At 39.8% G+C, this 15,951-nt stretch overlaps 1 protein-coding gene across 5 annotated transcripts in view; it reads left to right on the top strand.

The window, feature by feature from the left end:
* The window catches only part of MICU1 (mitochondrial calcium uptake 1), a 123,565-nt gene extending 108,770 nt beyond the window's left edge, over positions 1 to 14,795 (top strand). For all 5 annotated transcript variants that reach the window (XM_012723777.1, XM_012723779.1, XM_012723780.1 and 2 more), the window contains 2 exons: positions 10,735 to 10,824; positions 13,799 to 14,795. In XM_012723777.1, coding sequence (XP_012579231.1) covers positions 10,735 to 10,824; positions 13,799 to 13,959 — 251 coding nt within the window. In that variant the 3' untranslated portion in view covers positions 13,960 to 14,795. The remainder of the gene's footprint in view (positions 1 to 10,734; positions 10,825 to 13,798) is intronic.
* The last annotated feature ends 1,156 nt before the right edge of the window (positions 14,796 to 15,951 follow it).

Here is a 15,951-nt window from a genome sequence, read left to right on the forward strand (position 1 = left end):
GCCATTTGAATTTCCTCTTTGGAGAAGTGTCTTTTTAGCTCTACTGCCCATTTTTTGATGGGGTGATTTACTTTATTTTTGTTGAGTTTCATCAGTTCTCCATATATTTTTATGATCAGTCCTTTATCGCTACTTTTGTGTGAGAAAAGATTTTCCCAATTAGTGGGCTGTCTGTCTGTTTTCAGTAATGTCTAAAGAAACCCTTTTTACACGGCTGGTGTGACTGTAAATTTCCCCCAACTCTTATGAAAAATAATAGAGGTTTCTCAAAAGATTAGGAATAGATCTACCATCTGATCTGATCCAGCAATTCCACTCCTAGGTATCTACCTAAAGAAAGCAAAGACACTACATCGAAGTGATATATGCACTCTTAGGTTCATTGTAGCACTACTTAAAATAGCCAGGTCATAGAAATAGCCTACATTCCCAAGGACAGATGAGTGAACTAAGATGATAGGATGTATATGAAATGGAATACTACTCAGCAATTAAAAAAAGATGAAATCTTGCCATTTCAAACAACATGGATTGAAGTGGTGAGAATTATGATAAGCAAAATAAGTCAGAAGAAAAAAGAAAAATACTGGATGCTTTCACTCACATATAGGATATATAGATAGGGTCTTCTAATGGCCAAAGTGCTCTCTACTATCTCCACTCAGTAGTGTGGCAGTACTTTGTTATACTTTTAGTGTTCTAACACTTCGCATTTTTTGAGTTAACACTGTAACAATTGTAAGTATAAATTTTTATTTTAAACTCAAATCTGAGTGTCAGTCCCTACAACTCACTGGCTTTATCACTTTGAACAAATTATTTAAATTCCCAAAGCCTCAATTTCCTGATCTGTAGAAATAATAGAATACTTGCTTCAGGATTATTATAAAAATTAAATGAGGTGATATTATGTTAATATTTTACATTAAAATTATAACCATAATTGTCTGTTCTGGTTTCCCATCTGAAGTACTGACTTTTCCTGTCCCTACTTATTAAGTGAATTGGAAATGTGGAAACCTCACAAAAAGTTATTTTTTACAAAGTCATCCTAGGGGCCCTCCCTGGTAGCTCAGTGGGTTAAAGCACAGCACTAAGAAGCTAAAGCCAATTCAGCATGAGTTTGATCCCCGCCTGCCCAGGAGGTGATCCACATGGTGTGCAGACCTCTCTTGACCCTCCCGCTGCTCCCCTCAGCAGTGTACCTCGTTGATCTGCCTGTTCTGTTCCCGTCTCTGTCTTGGGTGAAGCCTCTCACCACCCCCACACCTCTGGTCTGTACCCCAGTTCTGTATGCATAAATAATCTTTAAAAAAAAAAAAAGTCATCGGCCCTCCCTGATGGCGCAGTGGGATAAAGCACAGCACTGAGAATCTAAAGCCTCTTCCGCATGAGTTCGATTCCCACCTGCCCCGGAGGTGACCACATGGTGTGGCAGACCTCTCCTGACCCGCCCGCTGCTCCCCTCAGCAGTGTACTTCGTGGATCTGCCTGTTCTGTTCCCCACTCTTTCTCTGGTGAAGCCTCTCACCGCCCCTGAGCCTCTGGCCTGTACTCCAGTTCTGTATGCACAAATAAATAAATCTTTAAAAAAAAAAAAGTCATCCTAGGATCTGGTGAAGCTTTCTGTTCTCTGAAGAAATAATACCTACTACTTTTTCAGTCACTTTTGAAGATTTCATATTATGTTGTTATATACTTATTTATACTTATTAATGTGCAGAATTGGAACTTAGTTTCTCCTAAAATTCATCATGCATCCAAAAACTATTGGGATCATTGCTTTCAGAAGTTGTTATCAGTGTTTAAGTTCTTTTCTCCTAAAATATCTCTAGTCCCTGTTGGTTCCTCTGGTATCCTCAGCACTCACAGGGGGATTTTCTGCTAGACTGTAAACTCTCAAGGATATGAACTGTGTATTCTTCATCTTTGTATCCTCAAAGCCTAGAACAATTCCTTAGTTATGGTAGAGGTTCAGTTACTTTTGAATAAATGAGTGGATTAATTCTAAGCAAAGTCACATCTCAGAGAAATGGCAAAATGCTCTAATAAAAGGCTATAAGCAGAGGGAGAATGAAAAGACTAACGCTATCCCATGCTACTAATTTCCTTGACACCAGGGAAAGTCACAATTTTTGTGACCCCCCCCACCCCCAGGTTAGAATTCTCAAATGGTTCTTCCAGATTTGAAATTCTGTGTCTATAAATAAATCAGCTTTTCATTTAATTTAGTGTTTTCAGGACAAGCTATAGCCTAAAGTTACATCCAAATCTATGTGGAAATGAACTGAACTTAGAATTATCAGATACATTTGAAATCAGAGTAAGGTTGTTTAATTCCCAAAAGAAGGATGGCAGTTTTAATTTATTTTCTTGTTAGGAAATTTAAATTTTAATTAGACCTTGGTTAGTGCCTCTGTAAGATCTCATTTATGGAGTCCTGTACAGTAGTTGCAGAAGGATGATAGTTCTTGTGAGATATAGCTGAAATGAGCACAGGTCTGTAACAAGCATGATTTGAGGAAGCCCATATGAAATACCCCAACCCTAAATACTTAACCTTCTGAGCTTTCTTTCTGCACAACAAATTACTATATAGTTTTAGCAACTTAAAACAATACCAATTTATAACCTTAATTTCTTTAAGTCAGTGTGGGCACAGAGTAGCTAGGTTCTCTGCTTTCAAGCATAACAAGGCTAAAATCAAGGTGTCAGCAGAGTAGCATCTCATCTGGAGTTCAGGGTCCCCTTCCAAGCGCATTTCGATTCTTGGCAGAATTCAGTTCCCTTCAGTTGTAGGACTGAGGTCCCCTTTCTTGCTGGTTGTCGGACACTCAAGGACAGGATATTATTATATGCCAGATATATATCTGGCATCTGTACCAGAGAGTGGGAATGTTGAGGACTGCCTCAGAATTCTGCCCACAACAATAGCCATAATTCCAGAAACTCTCACCTTAGATTTATTCCTTGAGTAATTCTGAAGAGATGAACATTTTACCTGATTTAAGCTATGATATTTTAAAAACAACATGGCAGTCAAACTGTTAGGGCTGGAAGGGATCTTATGAATCATCTCCTTAAAATCCTTACTTTATTGTTGTTTACTACTTCATTTACACTGAAGGAAAGTCACTTGCTTAAATCATAGCCAGCATGACACAAAAGCAAGACCAGAGATTCAGGTTCACAGACTTCTATACCACTGTCTCCTAAGCATGTGGTACCTACTCTCTGCTGCTAGAATGACCACAATAGTTGTATAGGGAACTTAGAGTGTTTATGTGAGGGTAAAAGGGGAAATTCACAGTAAGAATAATGGGAGAGTACCCCCAACCATTTATAGCATGAAGAGAGAAGATACAAAGATGTGAAGAGAAGCGCTTATGGTAGATAACAGCTCCTATTTTATGAATTTTTAAGTTTGTGAGAGGAAAATACCTACAACTTCAATTCATCAACACATTTTTTTCATCTTTGCATTTTGTAATAACATTTGTATCTAAAAGGAGTGTTGGCCAAGAGTCCATTCATTTAAGAGAGTCATCAATTTTTAAAGTAAAATTATTCATGATGTAGGCACAGAAGCTCGAATTCTGAAATAAATGTTTGCTGTATGAGGTACTCTTCTGCAGAGACCTGATTTATTTTTTCAAGTGTTAAGTCACTTAGCAGTTCTAAAGATTGATTCTTATCTAACTACTTTACTTTGCATGTACTGTGATTTCATAAAATTACAAAAGTGCCCCAAGGAGAAGAGAGCTGTCTTAAGGATTCATGATTATCATTGGGGGAAAAAAGGAGGGTGAGCATAAGATAAACCACCAAAATGTCTACATAAGTAGATAAACAAGGACAAATCAACCAGTGTTACATCCTGCTGAGAAAAGGATCATAAAAGAATTACACTAATGGAAGAAATTATTGCAAGCTCTGCTACTTTGGGGTGGGGGGTTGGAGTGAAGCATCAAGGTTTACTACTTATAGAAGCCTCTTTTGGTTTCATAAGACAGTTGTAAAGATACAGAATATTTACTCTTGCATATAATGTCAGCAAGCCAACTTTAAGTATATCAGTTGTGCTCACTTTAACCATCTGAGATGCAGAGTGTTGAAGATAACAGAGGGTCACCAGGAAGTTATTTTTGAAAGGAAGTATCTCTTAGAAGTGAGGTTATGGATTAGTGAAGAATAAAATTAAACTTTTACTAATGAACTTAATGTAGTATATACACATATTGATTCTTATTGTATATTACTTCTATAAAAATTAACATTTCCCTTTTCTTTGTTGCACACTAATTGTATTGAAGTTCCTTTCCATTAAAAAAAAAATTGACAAATTGAGATTAGACTCACTGAATAAAATAATGGTATATCTTATCAGTGGAACAAAATACAGCTATTAAAAAGAAACTGTTTATGTACTGGTGTGAAATTATTTCTAAGATAAATGAGTAAAGTAAATATACTAAATATATATTTAGTATACTACCATTTTAAAGAAGTGAAGACTATTTTATTTTATATCCATAAATATTTCTGGAGCTACTAGTTGGCCTAGGTCAGGTAGGTGACTGGGGGATAGTTTGAAAGGGAGGCTTGAACCCTTTTATACAAGTTGAAGTTTTAAATACTTGAAAAATTACTTCTTAACATTAAAAAAAAATTTTAAGTCCAGAAGGGCAAAACAAGTTAATATGGTAAATTGGTCTTCAAATGAGACCTGACATGGTTATACAGGTCTCCTTGCAGGAGACAGGATTAGCCCACTGTGAAATCTATCCTGTGTTCTTATTCTCCCTACCCCACTCCCACCCTATACCTTCTGTTCTAGCTCTCTAGTCAGGCATTAGCATCCCTTCCTGTTTCCAGTACATTATTCAAACTGATTCCTCCACCCCACTCACATCACCCACTATCTTACATACACTGGTCTGGAGCAGACTGTCTCATTAATCCTTTAGATTTCAGATCCAATGTGTACTTCCCACCAAATAGACTATTCTATTGCAATCCATTTGTATCCATTAACGTGTCTGTTTCTCAGTCTTAATAGTTTACATGGTTTCCCTTCTAAACTCTGATTTCCCTCTGCTATGTCAGCTGAAGTCTGCCTGCCTGCCTAATAGTGCACATAGAAATGCTTATTATCCTTTCATATATGAAAAGAATATAAAACTATCAACACAAAAACCCATATATTCCACAGTGTTTATAGCAGCATTATTTTCAATAACTAGGACTTAGAAGCAGCCTAAATGTCCCATTGATAGATGATTAGATGCAGAGGATGTAGTATATCCACATTAAGGACTGCTGTGTAACCACTGTTCAACTGTTCAACAAAGTGGAGGGAATTTGAAAGAACTGTGTAGTAAAACAAGTCAGAACAAGAAAAACAAATACTGGACACTTACACAGTGGACAATTTAATAACATAGAACACTCAAAATCAAGCAGACATGAATCAATACTGTGAAGGCTCTGAAGTAAAAAAGGGAGCAGGAAGGGCAAGGAACAGGGGATGTAAGGGATGGTGGTAATAAAAAAAAATGTATAATACAGTCATTTGACATATTGAAAAAATAAAATTAATTAAAAAGCAAACTCTAAAAAATAGTTTCAATCAGTTGCCACAGGTCAGAGTGTACAAGCACAGCACAAAAAAGGAGAGAAAAATCTTTTCCCTTTCTGGGCAATTTGTGAGGAGGATTTTTTAAAAAGCTATATACAGTACAGAATGATGACAGTAAATCTTACTATAAGTCAGTTTGTACTAGATCGAGCACATAAATCCACTGAAGCATTCATCTGGGATGATGCACTGAGGTTCAGAAAACCTGACTATGGTTTTCTCTGTGGCTTCTTGGAGCATTTAGGCATGTACCAGAATTAGGAACCAGGACCAACAGCATCATCCCGGATGGGCAGGCAGCCTGAACACATTAAAGGGATCAACCTACCTTTGGCTCAGAAGCATCGTGCTTCTGAACAAGGAATTGTTTTCATTTTCATTATTAATATACTGCATTGCTCTGAGCTCCTTAAATTGCTGTTCTCCTGAATGCAGTCCTTTCCCTCTCCACCCACTCACACCTGAGAATCAGGTTGAAATATATTAGTCAAAGTATCTTGGAAGAAGATTAAAAATCCTTCTCCATGGCCTTCCTTTCTCCCAAAGCCATCTAGAGATAGATTTAAGAAACTAAGACATCTGTATCATAGCCTTTCTAGGACTGAAACAAAAATGTCTCCCCACTTAACCTTGGCAGACAAGCCTGTTTTTGATTTTCTTCACTACAATCCTGCAAGGCGATAATAATCACATGACCACACAGCTAGACACTGTCAACCCAACTTGGTATATCACCTTTCTAAACACCTTTGCATAAGGAAGAGACCGTTTCAAACTGGGTCACCTTGTCTGTGGCTATTTCTGTGTATGAGGAAAACTGGGGAGAAGCTCCCTGGGCCACCTTTGTTTCATATGCTTTTCACTGGACAGCCTTTAAAATTGTCCCTAAAATTATAAGTTCCAAGAAAATGCTGATGCCTTCCACTGTATCGGGCAGTCAGATCTCTGGTCAAACTGTGGTCTCACCTCATACCCAAAGCTATCGGTTATTTGTCCCTACCCACTAATACTGAGTATTCTACAATTTAGTTGTTTTTTTTTTTTCAACTAAGCTGTTTTGTTTACAGTGACAGGCTCATGGTAGAACACAGATGGAATCAAATGGACCCCAGTGCATATGGGTAAGGAACATTGGGATGGAAGTCAGAAGACCTAGATTCTAGACCAGCTCCACTACCAGCGAGCTGTGTGACAACAGAACAAGTTATTTAACTTCTCTGAATTTCATATCTCCTCCAAGGTCTCTTCCAGTTTTAAGATTCTCCTATTCCAAGGATATCTGAACTCATTATCACTCCAGAACTCTCCATATCTTCTGTTTAAATACTGTGTAAATAGTTTTATACAACTTCTGACACTGAAGTCACAAAAAATCAGTATCTGATTCTTTCTACTGTTGAATTATCCAGTCATGGGCTGTGCTGCCAGGGAGTAAATTGAGGCCCTGGCACAACACAGATTCTGCCTGGACTTTTTGAAAAAGCCAGATGGTACCACATTTTTCAATGCTAATGGTACAAATTCTTCCCTATGCCAATCTAGTAGAAATTCCAATTTCATGTCCATCTTCTGTTCAGGCAGCTGGACCAGATTTATTTTTTTTTAAAGATTTGTTTATTCGTACAGAACCAGGGTACAGGTCAGAGATGTGGAGGGTGAGAGGCTTCACCAGAGACAGACTGGGGAGCAGAACAGGCAGATCGACGAAGTACACTGCTGAGGGGAACAGCGGGCGGGTCAGGAGAGGTCTGCCATGCCATGTGGTCACCTCTGGGGCAGGGGGGAATCGAACTCATGCAGAAGTGGCTTTAGCTTCTCAGTGCAGTGCTTTAACCCGCTGCGCCACCAGGGTAGGCCTGGGCCAGATTTATACAAAAGAAATACATAAGCCTTGAAAACCTGGATCTTCTCTAGGATAACGTCATTGCCCTGGATTACACATCTTTCATGTTTTAAAAAAAAAAAAAGGCTTCCCAACCTTCAATCAGCTTCATGAGATGGGGGAGATCCAAAATTCCAGTGCCAACAACTGACCTGCATGGGTGTTGGGGTGGCTGGGGGGGCAGTATTCTGCTTGTTATAATTATGATACTGTGATTCAGTATCATAATGTGGAAGCAATGTGAATGAACCAATTCTCAGACCAGCTGTCAAACACTTGGCTTGTAATAACCCACTGTCATCCTACATGCCCCAAAGTGCTCCTAGATTGACAGCTCACCAACTATCAGTAGTTGAATGTTTTCTTCCATTGCTCTAATTCACACCCTGGGGAGCCTATCTGAGGATTTTAGAATGTGAAAGGGCCCCCCATGGAGGCTGTTTATCAGCTGGTAACCTCCCAGTGATTTGAGAAGCAATGACTCAGCAGCCCCGGTTTTTCTTCTTATAGAGTCCTCTGTGTGAAATGGAACATAATCTGTAATTGTTCTGTCCCTTTGTAATGAGGCCACTCCTGCCTATGGCCTCCAGGGGTCCCTGTTCAACAACCTCTTAAAACCACTGTAAGAACTTTTTATAAAAATTGTCAAGAGCTTTCACTGACATCCTTAGATATTATTTTAGTTCATGGTTTTTCTAGAGGAAAGGGCCTGTCTTTGTGTGGAGAAGGCTGGGCACTTAGAACATCAAGAGGCATTGTCAATACGCACTTTGCCCTTAGAGAATAGAAGAACTGAGGGGGAAAAAAGGGCTTTGCTTTCAGTTATAACAGAAATGTGAGGTTGATGTGAAATGCAGAAAAGGAAGTGGGTAACAAAAGTCATTCCTATTTATCTAATACAGAACTGGTTTTGACCCACTCCACAGGACATATTTCCATGGTCACAAAGGTCAGGAGGCAATCACAGTTTGAGAGCATCTAGTTTCTTTTTATCGATTCTGTTTTTTTGCTGCAGTCTTCTGAGGTGAAGTGAGTTTCCTTAGTAGATTTTCCTAAAAATGTAATAACCATCTGTTATCACTTTATTTCTCTTAAATTCTCAGGTTTTGTGGGTTCAGATCCAAAATAAAGCAAATGTTGCAACAAAGCAAGTCACATGAATTCTTTAAATTTCCCAATGCATATGAGTTCTATTCACCCTATCTGTAATTATTAAGTGCACAATAGCATTATACCTTTTTTAAGCTAATCAATATACATACATTAGTTAAATATGACACAGACATGAAGTGATTGCATCAATTTGTAAAAAATGTAATATCTAAAGTTCAAGAAAACAAGGTATGCCTGGACAATTCTTGTAAACCGGCCTTCTGATTTTTGTCCTTTTCTGGGGCAATTTAGTAGGAGGAATCAATTCTGAATCAGCTGAGAAAATCAAGTGTCTGGACCTGTAAGGCTAAGTTTTGAAAACCTAGAATTTGAACAATCTTATAAATTCCCCAGCTCTCCTTCTAGCAGCTAACATCTCATGACCACCACAATAATCTCTTTTGCTCAAGTCCTTTATTTCCAAGGAACATTGATCCCTACTTCATCCTAACTCATATCCTGGGAGGAAAGGTGACATAAATGCTAACTCAGAGGCTATGAACTATAAAGCATAGCCTAGCTTGTGGTAAAAAAAACCTTTCCTCTAGCCTTTGTCACATGAGATCCTCAACTATTTCTCAGATTCTAGAAAACACCAATAAACTGTTCTGTATACTAATAAGTATCCTCAGTTATCTTGTAGTGCCCCTCATTTGAATCTGTGAAAATTAAATCTAAAGAGATTAAGTGACTCCATCGGGGTCACTTAGCAAATTAATAATGGGACCAGGACTAGAGCGCAAGTCATGTGACTTCAGTTTTTCTACTGCTCCACTTTGTTTCTCTGCATTGCTCTGGTATTTATATCTGCTGGTGTTGGGGCACTGAGATGATAAGAGGTGAAATGAAAAATCAAATGAACTGAGGTTGTAGGCATGACATAAACAGAGAAGGCACTCTGAGTTCACTTTGCTTCTAAATGAATCTAGTTTAGTGTTTACAGAGAACAATTCATTGCTAACTAAAAATAGAAATTCTCTTTGCTCTGAGTTTTACCTCACCTAAGAGTGTGTCTATGAGCAGTATCGTACATTTAGCTATAGCTAGGTTAGATTTGAGGATAGTTGGGAGAGAGGCCATAGAAATTACTTAGTCCTTCCTGGCCTGTTTTTCATGAGAACCCAGTTCTCAAATGATTGTAGTAAATGCAGAGAAAGAGAAAATGGCAAGAGAGAGGAAATATTTTCTGCTGCCATATGGAAAAACAGAAAGACTGCACATTGAGCTAATAAGATCTGAGGACCACTGTTTATCCTGGGGGCACAATTGGAAAAGACAAGTGGCCTGTAAGAAATCTGTAGGAAGGAAGGCAAGAAACTCATCTGTGCATGGTTACCTATCGATCAGTAACTGACTCATGAAGCTTTGTGTACTCAAGACAGGCCTCCTTCTTTGCACCTCCCCTTCCTCTTGTTGCCTGATTCATTCTTTGACTTTTTGTTATCATATAGTTTCCAGTGCGCAGAAATGGCCAGAACTATTGTAATATCAGCCTTCTTTATCTCATGAAAGCATTCTTCTGGTAATGATTTATTAGAGAAGTCCCTGCTACATGCTGTACACAGAAGTCCACCCTTAAATAGTATGTTGATTTTCACTCTATAGAATTTTATTGTGGTAAAATATCTATAATATAAAATATGCCATTTATCCATTTTTAAGTCTGCAAGTCGGTGGCTTTAATTATATTCAACCATTACACTATTTCCAAAACTGCCGTCACTCTAAACAGAAAATCTATGCCCACTAGCCACTAACCCTTCTAATAATTCCTTCTCCCCCGCTCTGATAACCTCCAATCTACTTTCTCAATGAACTTGCTATCAGACATTCTTAATTAACTACTGCTACCTCCTAAACTGTAGCAGCAGTTAAAAAAAAAAAATAGAGTGGAAAGTGAAGTAGAAAAAGACTAAATTAAATTACCATTTTCTTAAATATAACTTAATACAATTTTTGAAATATGACAAATACAGTTGAAAGCTTTTATTGTGATTGTAGTTTTATTCACCTTTCCAAAAATGAAAGTCCTGTGCTGATTCAGTGTCTTTCTTTCTTTCAGTGACCATGCAGCAGGTGGCCAGGACAGTAGCTAAAGTGGAACTCTCAGACCATGTGTGTGATGTGGTGTTTGCGCTTTTTGACTGTGACGGTGAGTGGGACCCCCTGGCGTGTGATGGGAAAGCCAAGTCTTACTTTTCTTGAGGTAGACATTGTTTATAATGGAGGCTTGCAGACAGCACCAGGGGACTGGCCTGCACTGCTTCAGCTTATCACCAGCTCAACCCTCAGCATCATGACATTTAGAAGTATACCCCTGGGTCCTGGTTTGTGGTTTCCATTTCTTGTGATTCCAGTTTGCCTGTAGGCCTACAATAATATATAACCGTAGGACCTTCAAAGTGGAAGCAAAATATTAAGTTCAGCCTGCTGCTTTGAAGAAATACTTGAGTATTTGATTTTCCTGAAGAACATGGTACTGATCTCTCCACTTCCCAAGATACATTTTAGTCACTCACATTTCTTCTAGCATTCCAACTCCACGCAATGACCTATTGTGTCGTGATCACTGTATTTTAGCCCATTCTGCTCTGGCATATGGTTACAGGGCAGGGAGAGAGGCACCCAGAACCTCCAAACCTGCCTGTTCTAAAGAGGTTCTGCCATCTGCTGCATCAAGACAAAGCATATAACCACAGTGTCCACACAAGGAAATGAAACTCAGAGAGGTTAAGTAATTTTTACAGGATCACAAAGGGAGTCAAAGATGAGAAAACTAGGATTTGTAATCTAGGATTGAATCAGGACTGTGCTGATTTCTCCTGTTCTAGTCTCAGAACCAAGATTCATTGTTCATCTTCCAAAAACCAGTTCAAAACCTTTATGAAACTTCTGTTTTATCCCCAGCATAATTAACATAATTAATCACTCTGTTTGTTTTTTTTTCAACTCCTTCCCTTAGTTCAATATGTCTGTCTTGCTAATTTACACTCTGTCGCCATGTGTCTGATTTAACCTCCCAAATGGTGAACTCTGTAAGAGTAGTTATAAGTCCTGTTTACCTTTGGACCACTAACTATTCCTCCCTCCCCAACCTAATACCTTAGATAGTACTTTGCACATTAACAGGTGTTCATTAACTTACCAAGTTAAGTTGAATTTGAATTATTTAAATCTCCAGCTCACCCCCACAAGCCAAAGTCTGAATCAAAAGAGACCTTAGGTCTCTGACAAAGAGATGGATTTCATGCACAGGTAGGGTAGTTTTGAGTTTTTTCCATAAAACGTTTATTTTCATAATTTTTAAAAATAGTATGCTAGAGGTGGCTGTGAAATAAACGTGAGAATAAAGGCAAACAGCTCACAGTGCTCCTCTTTCTAGGTAGTCCTAACAAATACTTGATTTTCCAGTCTTTCAGAAAGAAAATCTATTAGTAGCTACTTGGGTCGCCTCAGAAAATCATTAAACATCTTATTTTCTGATCTATAGAAAAAGAAGTATCTATTAAATGTAAAAACCATTGTTATTTCTACCAATGCTGGATCTTAGGGCAGACTGCAAGGACAGAGAATTCTGATTTTCAAACAGACTTGTTCGTCACAGATTTTAGAGTTGTACTCACAGATGACGTGCGAATACAAATGACAGTCTGCCATATTCCCAGTTTGTAACAGAAGCTGTTCAGACTACTCAGCCCTGGCCTTGCAGAATCAGGAAACAAATCTCATCATAGTCTGAGTGAATGACCTTAAATTTTTCCTTAAGCGTCTTTTTGTACAAAATACTGAAAATCTTGAGACCGTTTTTATTCTTTTAACTATATTCTTAATAAGTGAGATGATTAACTGCTTTTCAGCTTAGCCAGGCAATGTTTGAACTAAAAATACAAAAATATTGAAATACACATGCAGAAAAGTACAAATATCATAGGTGTACCATTTGATAAACTTTTAAAAACCAAATACTCTGCAGCCAGCATTATCCAGAAACATCTTATTATCGGACCACGGGACCCCTGGTGCCACCTTCCCTACCCTTTCTCTCTCAACGGCAGCCCCTTGCTCGACTTAGTACCATAGGGTAGTTTCACCCGGGGACAAAGAGGCTTATTTTTCTGTCTGTCTTGATCTTACTCTGAGAGATCTCTGGGGCTGCCCATTTTCTCTTTTGCTAGAAAATATGGACTGTTGGGTTTTCAGGTACTCTCCATAAAGGTAAACTATTCTCTTTCCATTCTCTCCCAAATCCAGTCATGAGCAGAGGTCTGTTCACCCCCCGTAACAGCTACCAGACTTTACAAGAGTGACCATCCATCATCCGAAAATCCTTAATCACCTGGACTATTATTACCACAGTTTTCTAACTGGCTCCCATCCTCCAGCTGTACTACTCTGCATCCACAGATCCCAGCCAGAGGAATGTGTCTGCAATAGAACTCTGACTACATGTTGGTGTTTCACTACCTAAAACAAAAAGCACAAGCCCTTAAGGAGAATTTAAGATCTTTGAGGAACTGTCTCCTACCCATCTCTTTAGTTTACTTGCCGTGATCCCAATTCTATATTTCCAGCAACACCTAATTACTTGTTCTCCAGCAGCTGTGCTGCTTCCTGCCCGTACCTTTGCTTATGCCACTACACTAGCTGGAAGGCCTCCCCCATCTGGCATTCCTTTTTATTAGCCAAATTCTGCTTAGCCTTTAATATTCAACTTCAGTGACACCTCCCGAAAGCCTTTACCGATTTGCACTTGTACCACCCCCAGAGAGGTTATGTGCCTGTAGAACATCCTTTGTTTATCCCATTATGGCACTCACCACACTGTGGAAATAATGTATTGTCTCCTCCAACCTGGGAAAATTCCAAAGAACCAAGTCTGTCTTCTCTTTTTATCCTCAGTACCTCGTACAGGATCTGATATATAATACATTCTCATTCTCAACTAAACGGTCACTGACTTAGAAACATCATGGAGAGAGCATACCAGTCCATTTTAAAACAAGAATTGAATTTGGCTGTAAAAGAGCTGTCTGGACCATGGAGCCCACATTGTAGGTGCAATGAAATGTTCTCACTCTCTTTGTTCCAAGATACTCATGTATTCGTTTTGTCTTGTCCTCCTCTAGGCAATGGGGAGCTGAGCAATAAAGAATTTGTCTCCATCATGAAGCAACGACTGATGAGAGGCCTGGAGAAGCCCAAAGACATGGGCTTCACCCGCCTCATGCAGGCCATGTGGAAATGTGCACAGGAAACCGCCTGGGACTTTGCTTTGCCCAAACATTAACCCAAATGTGCAAGAGGGGCCACCTTCTCTACCCCAACACCCTTGAGGTAGAGCAGAGACTTGGCACAGCCTTTCCTGCTGTCACTTTGGAAAGTAGTGCTTACTTCCCCTGGGAATGGTCTCAGAATCCAGTTTCCCTTCTCCACCCTTCCTGTCCCAGTGTTCTGCTGGGTTCTGATTCTGCCCATTGATTATCCCCACTGCTTCTCAAAAACAACAGTTCCTAAAAGCTGGCACCTGCAGTAGCATTTCACATAGAAGCACCCTATGGATAAAGAATTCAGGGAACTATCTGCAAACCTGCCAACCCTGGGAAACATCCAGTTCCCAACTCATTTTTGCCTGGATTTGTATTAAGAACATTCCTTGCTTTTCCTGCTGCTGGTGTTTTCAAGCTACAAGTTGGCAAAACCTCTGGCAGGCAAGAGGAAGTCTGTGATGAATGATAATGAGAATGACCCAGGCACCCTGAGCTGGCAGGAAGCCTGGGCAAGAGGAAGGATGTGTGTCCTTCCCCAGCGTGGCTCTGAGACCAGCTCTGGGAAAGTGATGTGCACGGTGGAAACGGAACAAGCTGGGAATATAAAGCAGCTGCTCCGTGGCTCTTTCTATTCACCTCTCTTACTCTCAGGCTCCCTCAGAAGACTCCATCTCAACTCTCTGCTTAATGAGCACCAGTGATTGAGTTCATGTTCCCTGAAAGCACCACTTCCTCCCCACCCCCACCCCCAGGAGTGTGCCTCTGAAGCAGAGACCTGGCTCAGAGTCTTTCTGCCCTCTGTCTTAACTACTTGTAAAATATCACTTTAATTATAACAGTTTGCAGTAAACCCTCCCAAAGACTCTTGTTTACTTTATTTTCAGGTCCTCTGGGGTCCTTGCCCTTTCACTTCTCCACTTTACCAGAGTCTGGTTCTTCCTATTGAAAGGTCTTTAGGCCCAACCAAAAAGGGCATTTAGAGGTTAGTGGTGGGGTTGTCCCAGTGCAGTTTAGGTAACATTCCATCCTAGGTGGAGTGCTTAGTCCTTGATTACTCATACTCCACAATAAAGAGCTAAGATGAGAAATCATCTGGTCTGATGGACCTTTTTCAACAATGGTGTGTGATTAACCCAACTCTGCCACCAACTCAATGTGGCCTTGAGCAAATGAGTAATTTCCCATCTGTTCCTAAGTTGCAAAATGACATTATAGGGTTGTGTTTAATGGAGTCTTAAGTTTTTGTACAGACCCAAAAGTGTCTCCTGCAGTTCTCTTCCAGAACCTCTAGGTAGCGTTCCTTATTATGACAGTGTTTTGAGTCTAATACAATGGAGCTGTCACACCAATAATTCAGTGTTCCCTGCAAGCCACTGGCTTTGAATGTTGGTAAGTGTTTTCAGCCTGGATCTTACCTGTGGCTCCATAAGAACAGTGTCAACCCTGGCACTGTGTCCAGTCAAGGTAACAAACTCACTTGTAACATCCTTTCTGGGAGCAAATTAAGTTCACTCTGAAAGTAGTTTGCCACTCACTTACATCATCTATCTTTTGCTCTTGGGACTATATTCCTGGTGCCTGTGCCTTGCTCACTGCTGTAGGTCTGAGGATTAGCCATGGCCTTTCTTGAACTTATCCCAAAATCCCAAAATGACTTTTCCCTGATCCTTGTTCTGTATCCTGAAAGAGAAGTCCCATTGACAGCCTTCATGGCACATCCATTCCTATGCAAGAAGGTATCTGTTGATTGGTCTGGGTTCACTGAAGTTGAAAGCCAACGTTGCATGAGAGAGTAAGATACTCAACCTCCAACATCTGGAAACCTAGGGACAAGGGTACCTTTCATGTGGAATTCCTGCTGAGCCTCTAGGTGCGCCTGAGGAGGTGGAGGAAGAACAGGTACTCAAGAAAACAGCATGATCACACCTTGGCACAACAGAGTAAGTGTGCAGGTGAGGGGACATGCTAAGTCACCAGAAGAGACCAGTGTCCCTCAAGGAAGTCCTTGAGCA

Source organism: Condylura cristata, unplaced genomic scaffold, assembly GCF_000260355.1.
Source record: "Condylura cristata isolate star-nosed mole 26May11 unplaced genomic scaffold, ConCri1.0 scaffold00011, whole genome shotgun sequence".
Taxonomy (NCBI): Eukaryota; Metazoa; Chordata; class Mammalia; order Eulipotyphla; family Talpidae; genus Condylura; species Condylura cristata.